Source organism: Typopeltis vanoorti, chromosome 16 (genome assembly GCF_054136105.1).
Source record: "Typopeltis vanoorti isolate ZY-2024b chromosome 16, IOZ_Tvanoo_1.0, whole genome shotgun sequence".
Classification (NCBI taxonomy): Eukaryota; Metazoa; Arthropoda; class Arachnida; order Uropygi; family Thelyphonidae; genus Typopeltis; species Typopeltis vanoorti.
This window is the reverse complement of record NC_143564.1, coordinates 97,674,505-97,689,107: the sequence shown is the minus strand read 5'-3', so window position 1 is coordinate 97,689,107 and position 14,603 is coordinate 97,674,505. Positions and strand designations below refer to the sequence as shown.

Below are 14,603 nucleotides of genomic sequence, written 5' to 3'. Positions count from 1 at the left end.
CAGAAATGCAGAAGTATGGTGGTATAAAAGTCTTACAGTGGCTGCACTGTATAGTTCAGAATGCAGGGACAGAGGGACGAATTCCCGATGATTGGAGTAGAGCCCTCATAGTAGCTATATATAAAAAGGGAAATAAAACTGAATGTGAAATTTACAGAGGTATTTCCATTCTGAATGTTCCTGGTAAGATATATGCAAGTATACTTGAGAAACGGTTGAGAAGAATTGTGGAAGAAAAGCTTGGTGAAGAACAACTCGATTCAGATCAAATAGAGGTTGTCAGGATCAGATCTTCACTTTACGACAAATAGAGGAGAAATCATGGAAATATAACAAAGATCTGTATTTAAGTTTTGTCAATTTGGAAAAGGCATATGACAAGGTGCCAAGAGAGAAGCTATTCAATATACGCTACAGTTATATGGTGTCAACAGGGCATTATATCAAGCAATACTTAGTCTTTATTTGAGTTGTAAGTCAGCAGTTAGAATTGAAGGAAGTACAGGAAGATGGTTTAATGTTAAATTTGGTGTGAGACAAGGATGTATTATCCCCTCTGTTATTCATTATCTATATAAATCACTTTATGAAGGAAAGTGGTATTAAACATGATATCAAAATTGGAGATGTTAATGTTAGCTCTGTGCTTTATGTGTGCGATGTTATACTTCTAAATAAATCCATTACAAGTCTGCAAGATTCACTGACTAAATTGAATAACTGTTGTAATAGATATGGTATGAAGGTCAGCAATAAAAAGACAAAGACAATGAAAATAGGCAGAATCACTGAAAATGTCAACTGTGTTGTGAATGGAGAACCTGTGGAACAAGTAAAATATTTCAGCTACTTAGGCATGATTTTTAGCGAAGGTGGTAAATTAAATATGGAAATAGACAACAGAATCAACAAAGCTGGTATGGTAGGAAGTCAATTGAATAAATTCATATGGAATAAGAGAGAAATTAGTCGGAACTCTAAATTAGCTGTATACAAGACAGTGTTCAAACCAGTTTTAACTTATTGATCTGTGAGCTGGGTCAGAAGTAAAATACTTGACCAAAGACTAGAGACTGCAGATATGAGAGTCCTGAGAAAGATTAGAGGCTTGAACAGATGGCATCAATGGCAATATCATATTAAAAACGAGGATATTAGGAAAGAACTTGACATTGTCAGCATCCAGGAATGGTTAGCAGAGCTAATCTCAGGTGGTATGGTCACTTAAACAGAATGAGCGAGGAAAGATTAGCAAAACTTGTGTTCTCTGCCACGTTGGCAGGAAAATGACCCAGAGGAAGACCAAGATATAGGTGGATTGATACAGTACAAAGTGCCTTAGAAGATAGAAATATAAGATCTGATAATGTTGGAGTCTTGACAAGTAACAGACTGATTTGGAGGAAAATTGTAGATAGGAAGTTAGTAATGATGTAAATTTTTCGTGTAGTACTATCTTATCCTGTACACCCCTTGAGAGTACATTGTAGGAATTTGATGATGATGAACTCCAGTGTCTGCTGAAAACCAAATGCACTCCAAACATTTCATTTGTAAAATGTTCTAAGATGACAAAAGATTGGCACATGAATCATATCTATTCTATATATATAAAAAGATAAGCCGAAATTTAAAACATTTTTATGTCACGTTTTTTGTCTTACCGGCTTACCAGCCCAGAAATTGGGGGGTTGAGCGCCATAGGTGCCAGGGGGGAAGAGCCCCCCCCTTAGTGTGTGTGTATATATATATATATATATATATATATATATATAAAAGCAGCAGAAGATATGATGAAATGAGAAAAATAAGAAGTAAACTGGGTGCACATATTTTCTTTTTTTTCTAAAAAATAATAATAATAAATAAATAATATTTAAGAAAATACTTCAAATATTCAAAATTTCAAATATTTCAACAGTCTCATATATATAACGAGAGGGATAAAAAAACTGCCCTGGGCTCCTACCCTCTCATCAGTCCTAACAAATCTATTTATGAAAAGCTTCAAAAAGAAGACTATAGCCTATTGAAAAAAAAAAAAAAAAAAATTTCATTATTTTGTCAGAACAACAGAAGAAATGGGGCAATGAGGCAATTTTCTAGAGGATCATAGAAAATTACTGTTTTATGGTTTTATGTTTTATGAGTTGTCTGAGAAAGAAAAGAGATTGATCTCACCACTACACAGAAATTCAACCATATCTAGAAAATTCTGACATGCTGCTTCACATTGTCATCCATTATGAAAGACAGGCATGATAAAAAAATTATGAGACAGAGCCTACAACATCTCAAGTACAACAGAAAAAAAGGAATGAAGATCTCCAGCATCTGAGGCATACTCTCTCTCTCTCTCCCCCAATGGGTATGAACTGAAGATAATAGTTCCATCTGATAAACAAGATTTCAAAAATGCACTCAGCTTACCCTACATCAAAAATGTTACAAAGTTCAGTGATGCTTCATAATTACAATGCAGAAGATTTCTAGAGTCTTACATTTACTGAAACCTCCACACTCACCTATAGAAAATCTGAGAGCTCATAAAATTCACTGCTCTTGTAACATTTGTAATGTGGGCTAGACTGACCAATTCAAAGACATCCTTTAGTAAGAGCATTTAAAAGATGTGGAAAAGAAATGGAAGCACAGATTAGCCTTTTCCACAACAAATACAGCCCACCAAATATTATGGTTAAAAAAAAAGCAGAAATGCTGTATATTGACCACACTGTTTTATAAGGAAATTTAAAGAAGCATCAGAAATGCTCTGTACTCCCACACAGTATAACAAAAAAACAAGGTTTAATTGCACAATAAGTTTGGTCTGCACTCTTATCAAAAATATAACAACTGCAAATACGGGATATGACAAGAATTATGCCTCAGAACGTGAAAGCAACAACTAGATTTGTTCAATTGTTTGTATGTTATTTAAACCAATAATTTTTGTCACTCTTTTTATATGTAACAGACTGTTGAAGTTTTTGAAAAAAAAATCATGTGTAATTGTTATTGTTTTTTTTTTTTGTTTTCTTACAAGTCTTGTATTTGTAAGAAAACTAGATGATGCAAGTCTGAAGACTTTGAAACTTTTTTTTTTTTTTTTAGTTTAATAAAATTGGGAAGACTATTCCAAAGAGCTGAGGTTTAGGGAATGAAGGAGAATGAGAAATTAGCTTAATGGGTGTAGAGTTGAACTGTATATGGGTATAAACCAGCAGTTACTCATGTTGCTACATGATCAGAAGAAAGTGGAAGAATGGCAGTGGGTAGTTCAGTTGAGCAGTGCCCATGGAAATATTTACAGAAAAGACATAATGCAGCAATAGAGCATCTATAGAAAAAGCAACTGGAGAGTTAGTGAGAGAGAGAGAGAGAGAGAGAGAGAGAGAGGGATTTTCAATTAAGTGGACTGCTCTCTTCTGAATAGAATCAAGTATTCTGAGGGATCTCCTAGATGTGCCACCTCAAATGTAGGAACAATATTCTAAGGTCAGCAGATTTGATCTTCATAGTGTCAGGAGTTGAGTAGGAGAGAAGTACTGTTTAGAATGAAAAAGAACACCAAGCTTTTTGGAGGCAGAAGAGGCTATGGACCTGATGTGATTGTGCAGGACAATCAAGATGTGAAAGTCAACCCAAGAAGAGAAAGTCCTAGAAAAGTGAGGGAGAGAGTGAAGCATGGTCTTTCTTCTGGGAAATAAGACAGGACTGCATTTTGGTAGCATTAAAAATTATGAGTTTATCTTCACACCACTTGAGAATGGAAAGGAGATCAGTGTTTAAGGAATGAGTTAAAGATCTTGAAAAATGAACTACCTAAGCACTACAAGGTTTTGAAAATGAAAAAAAAAAGGAGTGGAGAGTACTGTCATTAGCAAAAATGTGAACAGGAATGGATATCAAAGAGAGGAAATCATTGATGTATAAGAGGAAGAGTGTAGGCAAAAGCACAGAGCCTTGAAATACACCAGCTTTGATTGAAAAATCTGACAGAAGGCAAACTATCCACCATGACCCACAATGAACAACTGCTGAGGATGCTGGAAATCCATTCACAAAGGGAAGGAGGAATAATATCATAACATGGTAGCTTTGTAAGAATCCATGATGCCAGACAATCAAATACCTTGGAAATATTAAGAGGATTTATGTGAGTTTCTCCTAATTTTTCCATGGGATGTGTTCAAAGGTGGGTTAGGTTGGCTAGGAGATATGCACATAACAAGAATGACAAAATCCATATTGGTGATCACTAAGTAGTTGATGAGTCTCCAAGCAGTGAAGCAATTGCCTGTTGACCTTTCCATTATTTATGAGAATATCCAAGTCAGAACAGTATGGCAATAGTTGGATGACTCAATTTTATATAGTTTTTTGGGGGGAACAGGCTGGACAAAACTTGCTTCTGAGCTGTTGGACAGATGGGTATGACAACTTGAAGAGACAATACAACATGGGTATTAGTTGTGGAGCACAAGCTTTTAGTACAACTGAAGGAACTGTACCATCAGGAACAGGAGACTTATTGGTATCAAGGCTACTAAGTATTTTTCTGATGACTTGACTTATGGTGAAATTTTAGAGAATGCATACTGTGAATAGTACATGGAATAGTGGGAGGAGATCTGCCTTGGTCATCTATACAAGAACTGGAAGAAAAAAAAATGGATACTAGAGGTCTGCCTTATCTTTATGAGATATTACCATTATACCATCAGCACATAAGAGCTGGAAACATGGGAGGTACAGAAGTTGCATACTACATGGCAAAGGACTGGAAGGCTTTGAATGCCATTTGAACAGGAAACAAGTTTAGCGCATTTGGCTCTTAACAATGTCTACTTCCGATTTGTTGACTTTGGCAGCTGTTACAAGCTGTAGTGTAAGATAAACAGACCAGTTTTTGACTTTAGACACTGAGCATATGCTGAATTTTTGGATTGGACTGCTTTGACAAAATTGCTGGAGAACAAAGATTTGGATAAGGGTTGAGGCTTGGAGTGAAGAATAAAAGCATTCAACCCAGTGAGACATTCTTCCAAAACCCTGGACTCTTTTCTTAACCAGCTCTCCCTTCAAATATGCTGTTGATGTTGACTCACTTCTTAGTAAGGCTGACTGTAACCTTTGCTAGAGGTCATCTTTCTTCCAATTATTTTCAGCCTTGTATCCTGTAGCAGTACACTTGTGCCAATTGGTATGACTTTTGGAATTTTATGGCTCATTTCCATAGTCTGATTACTCCTTCCACTCTTCTGGTCTCCTAGCACCTGCCCAAAAAATCCCAAAGGTCATCCCAGTTGGCACCACTACACTGACATGGGATACAAGGCTGAAAATGATTGGGAGAAAAAGTAAATGTGGACAAGATTATAGTCAGCCTTGCTAAGAAGAGAGCTAACATCAACAGTGTATTTGGAGGGAAAGCTGGTTATGAAAAGGGTACATGGTATCTGAAAAGTGAATTACTATCACCTATTGTGATGTTAATCTGGATGTTTTACATCAAATACAGAGAAACATGGTACTTCATTACAAAGGTGTCTGAAGAGTGAAGGAAAACATGGAATATATTATTTGAAAATGTAACTAACATTATTTAGAAATGAATTATTTCCTATGTTTTCAGACTTTTCAAGCCCACCTTGTATATGCAAAAGAGTAAAGTAATTTTTTTTAAAGAAAACTGTTTAACTTTGCTTTGGTATGCATATATTACTTCAAATATATGTTTACATTTTTATGTACTTGATTGTCTTTCACATTTGTATATACTCAGTTTTCTAATTCAACTGGAACAACTTAAATGTATGTGATCATGTGCACAGTGCTCTATTCTCCAAATCAGTTTTATGAGAAAGGGCATTTTCTCAAAACCTAAGGAAGAATAATATTTCTTAAAATTACAACTGCAAATTCAGACAAATCAGCATGTGGCAATTTGTATAACTGATAAATCTGAAATTTTCGAATTACACAAGGGGTCATGTGGTAGCACTCAACAGAATAAAATGCAAACGGGTGTGCTAAGTGAATTGTGTCTGAAGGAATCTCTTTTCATGAAGGAATAAACTTGCAAACTTGGATGTCTTGTAACATCTCTACCTTCTAGATGATTTCACATGGGGAAGAATTATTGGAAAGCTTGATGAAGGCTACAGAATTACTGATATTGCCAAAGAGTTTTGAATCACACATAGCATTATATTCAGGCTCTGAGCAGCATTTCAAACTAATGGAATGTGTTCCAGATGTTTGCTAAGAGGTTGCCCTCACTCTACCATGGAGCATGAAGACAGCTTTTTGGTTATAACAACAAAAAAAATTGATGCACCATAGCAGGTCAGCTCCATTCAAGCACAGGTACACAAATATCTCAACAAACTGTGACAAGATGTCTGCAACAAGTAATTCTATATACCCAAAGGCCTGTAATCTGCATCCATTTATCCACAGCTCATCATGGAGCATGTTTTCAGTAGTGTTGTGTCATAAAAATTGGACAAGACACCAATGGGCTAAACTGATTCTAGACGGCACTTCATCTGGCATGAAAGTGGTACTGCTTACTATCACAAGAATGTTCTTGAAAGGGATAGATATGGTGGTGGTGGTGCTGGTGTCATGGTATGTGAAGACATGTTAATGGATGCACTGAGCTACAAGTACTGGAAAAAGGGACTATAACTGGTGAACGATATTGCAACGAAGTTCTTCAACGTCATGTTTGATTGTTCCATGATGCTGTAGGCTAAGAATTAATTTTATGGATGACAATGCACACTACATTGTACATGAGAAGTAGAGATATTGCAGATATGAATCGAATCGAGTGCCCAGCATGCTCCCCAGATCTCAACCCTGCAGAACATGTTTGGGATGCAATAAGAAGATGCACTGCTGCTCGAAATTCCCTCCAGAAAACAAATAACGCCTTTTCCTTGCTCTGAAGGAAGAGTGGGTCAATTTGCCTCAAGAACTCCTGAATCACAAAACACCAATGGACTAATGTACTCTTTACAAATGAGAGTTGTTTTAGTCTTTCCTCTGATTCTAGATGGCACTTCATCTGGCATGAAAGTGGCACTGCTTACCATCACAAGAATGTTCTTGAAAGGGATAGATATGGTGGTGCTAAGCATGGTATGATGTTGTGAGAGCTGCATTGCAGTTCGGGACAGACATATTCCATACTGAAGTGTTTCTCCACTTCAGTATGGAATATGTTTTCTGTAAGCACTGTATGTTAATTCCTTAACTATGTCCTTGGGAAATTTGTAACTTTTGCCAAAAATATATTGCAATTTAATTGTATGAAATTTATAACACATTTTTTGTGTAATATAATTTATTAGTAGGCCAGCAAATAAATTTATGTTCACATTTGGCTGTAGTAGTTATGAAAATTTTTTCACATACAGGTAAAAAATGTTCTTCTTTGGCTTTTGAACACCAGCGTACAAGCATAAATCACTAGCAGCAAATTGTAGCTGAGTTCAATACAATATTTCTACTTTTGAAACTGTTATTAAATTTTTAAATTACTCTAAATTTTATTTTTGATTTCACTCTAAATGGGCTAATGAAACAAATTTTGAGGTCATTTTCAAATTCAACATTAAAAAAACCCATAAAATCAATATGCATATGCATAGCATGACATGTTGATATTAAATACTTTGATGCATGGATTAAATTAATTTTAGCAAAATTTATTTTGTAATTAAGTTTAGTTGTACAGTATATCAAAGCTCACCATTTTATCTTTGGATTCATGACAATCATATATTTCTTTCATTGCATTATAGAAGGCCATATCCAATGTGTGCAATATCTGGTAAGGATGAGTCAAAAGAGCCTCACTTATTTCAACACTACTTTCAAACAAAGACATAGCACTGAAAGAGAAATATAAATTTGCAAATACTCTGAAAATACTTATAAGAAGCTCATCTGTCAAAGCTACACAGTACAACACAAGCAAGTATGCTAAAAAACATAAAATTAATTTTGAAAAAAATCACCCTTTGCAGTAAAAATTCTATTGCCATTTGGATGACATATACAGAAAAGAAAATCTATGGGAACCAGCAGGAAGAATAATACTTCCCATCCTGTTTTACAGGAGTCTGAGAATAAATGAAAGTGTGAAAATACTGTTCTGAAAAAACAACAAATTTATTGCATCCCCACTTAAAAAATGCAACATGAATATGTAAACTGAAGCCTTCTCAGTGAACATTATCATAAAACAATTATTAAAGAAATATATATCCAAAATGCACATAAAATGTGTCCAGAAATATTTTCGCTGCAAGGATATCAGTAGAAAGAAGGCTAAAGAAATAACAAACATGTTTAAAATTGTGATTGTTGCTGCTCACTTATAATAAGTTATAGTTAAACATATATGTGTATGCAAGTGTTACAGTTAAAGCATATAATTTAGGTATTCTATGAGGGGGGAAGGATAAAACCCATGTGACATTTCCCATTTCCTCCAGGAAATGCTGGGTATATTTCCAGTAGGCTGATGAAGCATGTAATTAGGGCCAATAACCTATGTGAATTTATTGCTAATTAAAAGGAATAGAGATACAGAAAAATCATATAGTACAGCTGTCACTCCTTTTTCTCAAAGAGAAGTATGAAGCCCGTCAATGAAAGCCTCCAAGGAAGTCCACAAGCTGAAGCAGGAAGAGGTAGACACTCAAAACATCAACTCTGGAGAAACCCCACTCTTCATATCTACTTACAATGTTCATACTCTCTTAAGAGAAACCTGGCAAATTTCATGAACTTTGCACTGAGGCAGAGTCAGCAAACATTGATGTCTGCATCCAAAAACAGAGATAGAGAATAGATTTTGAACGGAATAAAGTCACATCAAGTTGCAAAAAATGGAATTTCATCTATGCATCAGCAGAAAAATCTGGTAATAGAGGTATCAGAATCCTAGTCAACCAAAGGATCTATAGTCATATTGCCAAAGTCTCAGAGAGAATAATGGTCAAAATAAAACCCAAAAGCAACAATAACCTGTACCTAAGCATCAACCAAGATTTCACGTGAAAACTCCAAGCATGTTTTCTACAATCAACTCTCAGACTTTCTCGACACTATCCCAACACACAATCGTCACATCATAGATGGAGATTTTAATGCACAAATAGGATCAGATATTTCAGGAATCACAAAATATTTTAATATAGGGTGGCCTTTCATGTACCACAGTACAACGGATGAAAATGGATATCTTCTAGCTGGGCAACACTCAACCTTGTCAATCTGAAGAGCACATTTCCACACAACCAGGAAAAAAATGGACTTGGGAACATCCAAATGGAACAAGATCACAGATTGATCATATTTTAATCAATGAAAAGTTGGTGAGATCAGCTCAAAATTGCAGAGCTTACAACAGTGCAGAAATAAATTCCAGTCATAGAATAATAAGTGCACATATAGAACTTCATCTTAGTGCTTTTAAACCTAAAACAATAATCACAAATAAATATCACTGGCATGACCTAGCTCTTCCTACCATACAAACTCAGTATAAAGAAGCACTACAAAACAAACTAATTGAATGCTCAATATCTGAAGAACCATCCCAGAGGTTTGCGTATATTGTACAATCCATCCATGAAGTAGTAGCAAAAACTTTTGTTGCCAAGACCTCATCTTCTCAAAGGAAATGGCAACTCATACCGCTGAAGAATTGGTAAAGAGATGCAATAACATTAAACAGCAATACATGAATCAGAGAATGCACAATCTGCATACTCAGTTAAAAGATGAAATACATATAACCTTTTGAAATGACAAGGAAAACCACATCCAGGCTATATGTCAAAAAGATCTCTATCAAAATATCCATAAAGTCAGAGAAATGTACCAGGTAGCTAATTCTTTATGCACCAAAAAGAGGACATCCAAAAAGACTAAGAATAAAATATAAAAATGCTAAGATACCTAAAGATAAAAGTGAAGAGCTCTTACTATAAAAGAACCACTTTGAAAAACTATTGAATAATTCATCATTCAACTTCACTACAGATGCCTTGCCAGAAATAATAATCCAAAAAAACTTCCCATTATATGTAATTTTTTTCTTCTTTCTCATCTGTCAGATGACAGGATGAGTCCCTATGAACAAATCTTTGCCATCTGGCTCTATCTCTGGCCATTTCTGTTATCTCTCTGAAGCTTGATAATTGTGATCTCTCATTCAAAGACTGTAGCCAGTGGTCTGCATCTTGATCATCTTCCTCTAATGATTCCATTCAAGACTATATTTGGTAATCTCTGAAAGGACATTCTCTGGAGGTGTCCAAATCATCTTATTTGCTGTTTAAGAATTATAGTTATGATATCTTCTCTTTAGTTTAATTAATGTTTGACTTGATCATTTGTTTTATGTTCTGACTATTGAGTCATTTATTTTTCTTAAGCATTTCATTTTGAATGCTCTGATTTTCTGTACTTCTTTCTGATTGAGTCTTCATTTTAGATGGAGGCTTTTGGAAATGCTGTTATTTTTCTAGATTTTGTTTAATTTTAGATGATCCTTTGTTAAGTCAATTTTATTGTTTCTGTGAGTAACAATTTTACAATGCAAGAATTTGAAACTGTGCTAAAAATCCAAAAGAATAAGAAAGCACCTGGATTAGATGGTATAACAGCAAAAGCCATTACATATGGTGGCAAAGAGCTTTGGAAACAACTGTTAAATATCTATAATACAGCTCTAGCTATGTCCAACATTCCATCACAATGGAGAGAAGGCCTAATATTACCAATATCCAAGAAAGCAATCTGAACAACCCAGAAAATTACAAAGGAATCACACTACTTCCTACCACACTAAAAATCTATAGCAGGATGCTTCTAAACTAAACTGAACCATATGTAACATCTCTTCTACTCATAAATCAAGCACTTGAAAAACAGAAGCACTGTTGAACACATCCAGTGTCTTATAGAGAGCAATATATATAGCTTATATCTAAGTTATAATAAAACAGTCAGAATTGAAGGAGGTATAATATGATAATCAGGTGTAAGGCATGGTTGTATGTGATCTCCACTGTTATTTATAATCTGTATGAACAGATAGTTAAAGAAAATGGTATTACACTAGATATTCATTCTCTATCCTATGATAATGTTACCCTCTATCCTTTACATTTAGTCAGTAAAGTCAAGTAAGTCATCAAACACCTTTTTATTCCCAAAGGTAGTAGATAGCACTGTAGAACATCTGTAATCTAAAGTTGACAAATGGTGCAGATGGCAGGATTTAACTAATAAACTAATATTAAAATAAACTAATAATAAAATTAACTACTACAGGTGCTTAAGGATCAAGGCTGGATAACTGGAAGGAGACCTCCACATGGCCTTTTGGGGAATGTGGAGAACTGAACAGGACTTTTAACCTTATGTCCAATCCTCACCTTCTCATGGTGCACCCTGTTGGATATCTCTACCTGGATACTGAATAAACAAGGATTGGTGGTAATTTGGGATTTAGCTATCCAAACTGTATTCTTATTGGCATAAACCATAACTCAAAATGATGATACAACATGATGAAAGTTTATGCTGGCTGGGGCATTGCTCGGTTAAACAAAGCTCCCATCGATTTCATCAGGGAACCAGGGTAAACAGTGAAAAGTCAGCTACTGGAACAAACCCCAACTCAACATCAGCAGAGATCAAGATTAGCACCATCAACATAAGAAGCATCAATGGAAAAGAAATGAAACTAGCAGAAGAAATGGATAAGTACCAGATTGACATAATAAGTGTTATCGAAACAAAGAAGACAAAAAACACATGAAATCTTTCTAAGCAACAAATACAAGATGTTATATTCAAGAAATAACAATCACGGAAAGAATCAGTGGCTATAATATTAAACACTAACTATGAGGATAATCTCGAATGGAAGGCAGTATCAAGTAAAGTGATGTGGCATAATATTAGAAAGGGGAACTAGACAATTACTTATTTGTGCTTATGGTCCCACAGAAGGTTCTAATAAGGAAGAAGTGGAGGAATTTTTCAAGGCATTACAGAAGGCAGCTGACACACAGAAAAGGAAAAGTTAGTCCTTGTTGGAGATCTAAATAGCAGAGTAGGAAATGATTACCAGACATACAGAAATGTTTTGACAAAATTTTGAGAGAACAGCAAAGGTAATAATAATGGTCAGTACCTGCTAGACTACTGCTCAGGACATGGACTAGTTATTACTAACACCATGTTCCAACATAAAAATGTGAACAAATTCACATGGAGAGAAGATGCAAGGAATAAGAAAAGTCCTCATTGATTATGTTATTGTCAACAGCATTGTTTTCCCACTGGTTCAGGACAAGAGTATACAGAGGATTTGAAATAGGAAGTGATCACCATTTACTGTCAAGTAGGATAAAACTGAACTTCATATTGAAAATAAGAGTGTGTAAGAAAGTTTTGAAACAAATCAAAGTTGAACAGCTATTAGATGTTAACTGTAGACTCAAATACACAAACATTATTTAAGAAAAACTAAAAGATTTTTAAACAAGAACATAACCTTGGAGATTCAGTGGCAAATCCTAAGGAAAACTTTGATTGATTCAATTAGCTAAACAAAAGTCATAGGAAGACTTTCGTAAGAACATTGAAAATAAATATCAGGAAGGTGGTAAAATATTCTGGAGGATATTGAAAAAGCTGAGAAATGGAGTAAAGAGTACCGCAAAAGGAATTAGAGATGATAAAGGGACATGTCACAGTGCATCGGGGTGTCCCCTTGGTGGTGGATGAGAGAGATAATCAGTAGCACTACTATGTAGGTCTCCTGGCTAGGTCCATGGGACCCACTAACCAATGACAGCTGCAGTCCTCCATTTATATTGGGGGTTGGATGGATGGTTCTGGCAGCCCATTCCGTAAAAAATGCTGCTATGTAAAGCATTGTCTAAACAGAAAAGAATTAAAGTCCGGGTAGTCTCAATATGACCGGAACGGTGGTGTCAGGGTGATATAGCAGGCCCTGCGGTATAGTCAGTCTGTGACTGCTATAAAGAAATTCAACGCAGAAGTTGCTTAAATATTGCTACTTGAAATGTAAGAGGATTGAATAAACATGCGAAATTGGCTAATGTGATGAGAGAGATGGAGAGATTGAATATTAGCATATTAGGAATAAGTGAAACTTTTTGGAAAAGATTATCATTTTTAGCAAAAACCAACAGCATGATACACATGGGAAAGTCCGGGTGGAAGATACAAAAATCAATTAGACTATATTGTAGTCAGTAAACGCTACTTCAATGGAATACGGAACTCAAAGGTGATGCCAAGTGCTGACTGTGGATCTGATCATAGACTGGTCTTAATGAAGATGAATATTCACCTGAAAACAATAAAATTTAAAAGAAGTCAACTCCTAAAATGGGATCTGCAAATGGTACAAAATCCGATAGTAAAATCAAAATTTAATGAAAATATTTCAGAACTGTTGTCTTCACAGTTGCAAAACAAAAATGAACCCTCTCAGTGGAATAGACTACAAGCAGCTATCATAACATCTGCTAAAAACCACATCAATAAACAAGAAGAAAGAAAGAAAAAAACATAGATAACTCAAGAGATAATCAACCTTATTGATGAAAGAAGAACATGGAAAAGAGCAAATGAAGAAGAAAGGTTAAGATATAAAACTTTGGATAAAAGAATCAAACAGTTATGTAAAATATTGAAAGAAAACTGGATAAATAGGCAGTGCACTGAGATAGAAGAATTACAAAATAGGAACAAAACCAGAGAAGCATTCCTGAAAGTGAAAGAACTTAATAGAAAAGCGAAATGTACACAGTCTAATAACATCAAGGACAAAGATGGAAACATAATCATTGATAAGGAAAAGATAAATGGAAGATGGGTGGAGTACTTATCAGATCTCTATGATGATGATAATGGTAACATGATAGATGATTCACGACATCTTAAGTTAAACGTAGCAACAGATAACACTCTACCCACAAGAAAGGAGGTAGAACACATAGTTAAGAATCTTCCTAGTAATAAATCCCCTGGGTGTGATAATATTCCAGCTGAGCTGCTGAAAGCTTTGATTGGCAATAATAACTATTTAGTGGAATCCATTCAGAATATCCATAAAACAATACAATTACCTGAAGGTTTTAGATCTATCTGCATACCAATTCCAAAGAAAACTAATGCACAAAATTGCGAGGATTACAGAACTGTGAGCCTAATATCCCATGCGTCTAAAATTATTTTAACCAGTGTTAACAAACAAATTAAAGAGTCTTAAGCAGTGAATTGAGTAAACAACAGAAAGGCTTCAGAAGAGGAATGGGAACCGTTAATGCTATCCTGGAACTAAAAATACTAATAGAAAGATCACTTGAAAGAAATAAGAACATTTACATATGCTTCATAGACTTTCAGAAGGCTTTTGACTGGGTAAAACATAATAAAATGTTCAATATATTAGATAAATTAGAGATAGAAGATCATGTACTTAGAAGATTATAAAAATGATTTAATGGTATAATTCAACGGTGTAAAAT

At 34.9% G+C, this 14,603-nt stretch overlaps 1 protein-coding gene across 2 annotated transcripts in view; it reads right to left on the bottom strand.

Annotated features, from left to right (window-relative positions):
- The window catches only part of LOC150098209 (uncharacterized), a 271,336-nt gene that overhangs the window by 231,724 nt on the left and 25,009 nt on the right, over positions 1 to 14,603 (bottom strand). For both annotated transcript variants that reach the window (XM_090406181.1, XM_090406182.1), the window contains exon 3: positions 7,766 to 7,907. In XM_090406181.1, coding sequence (XP_090262307.1) covers positions 7,766 to 7,907 — 142 coding nt within the window. The remainder of the gene's footprint in view (positions 1 to 7,765; positions 7,908 to 14,603) is intronic.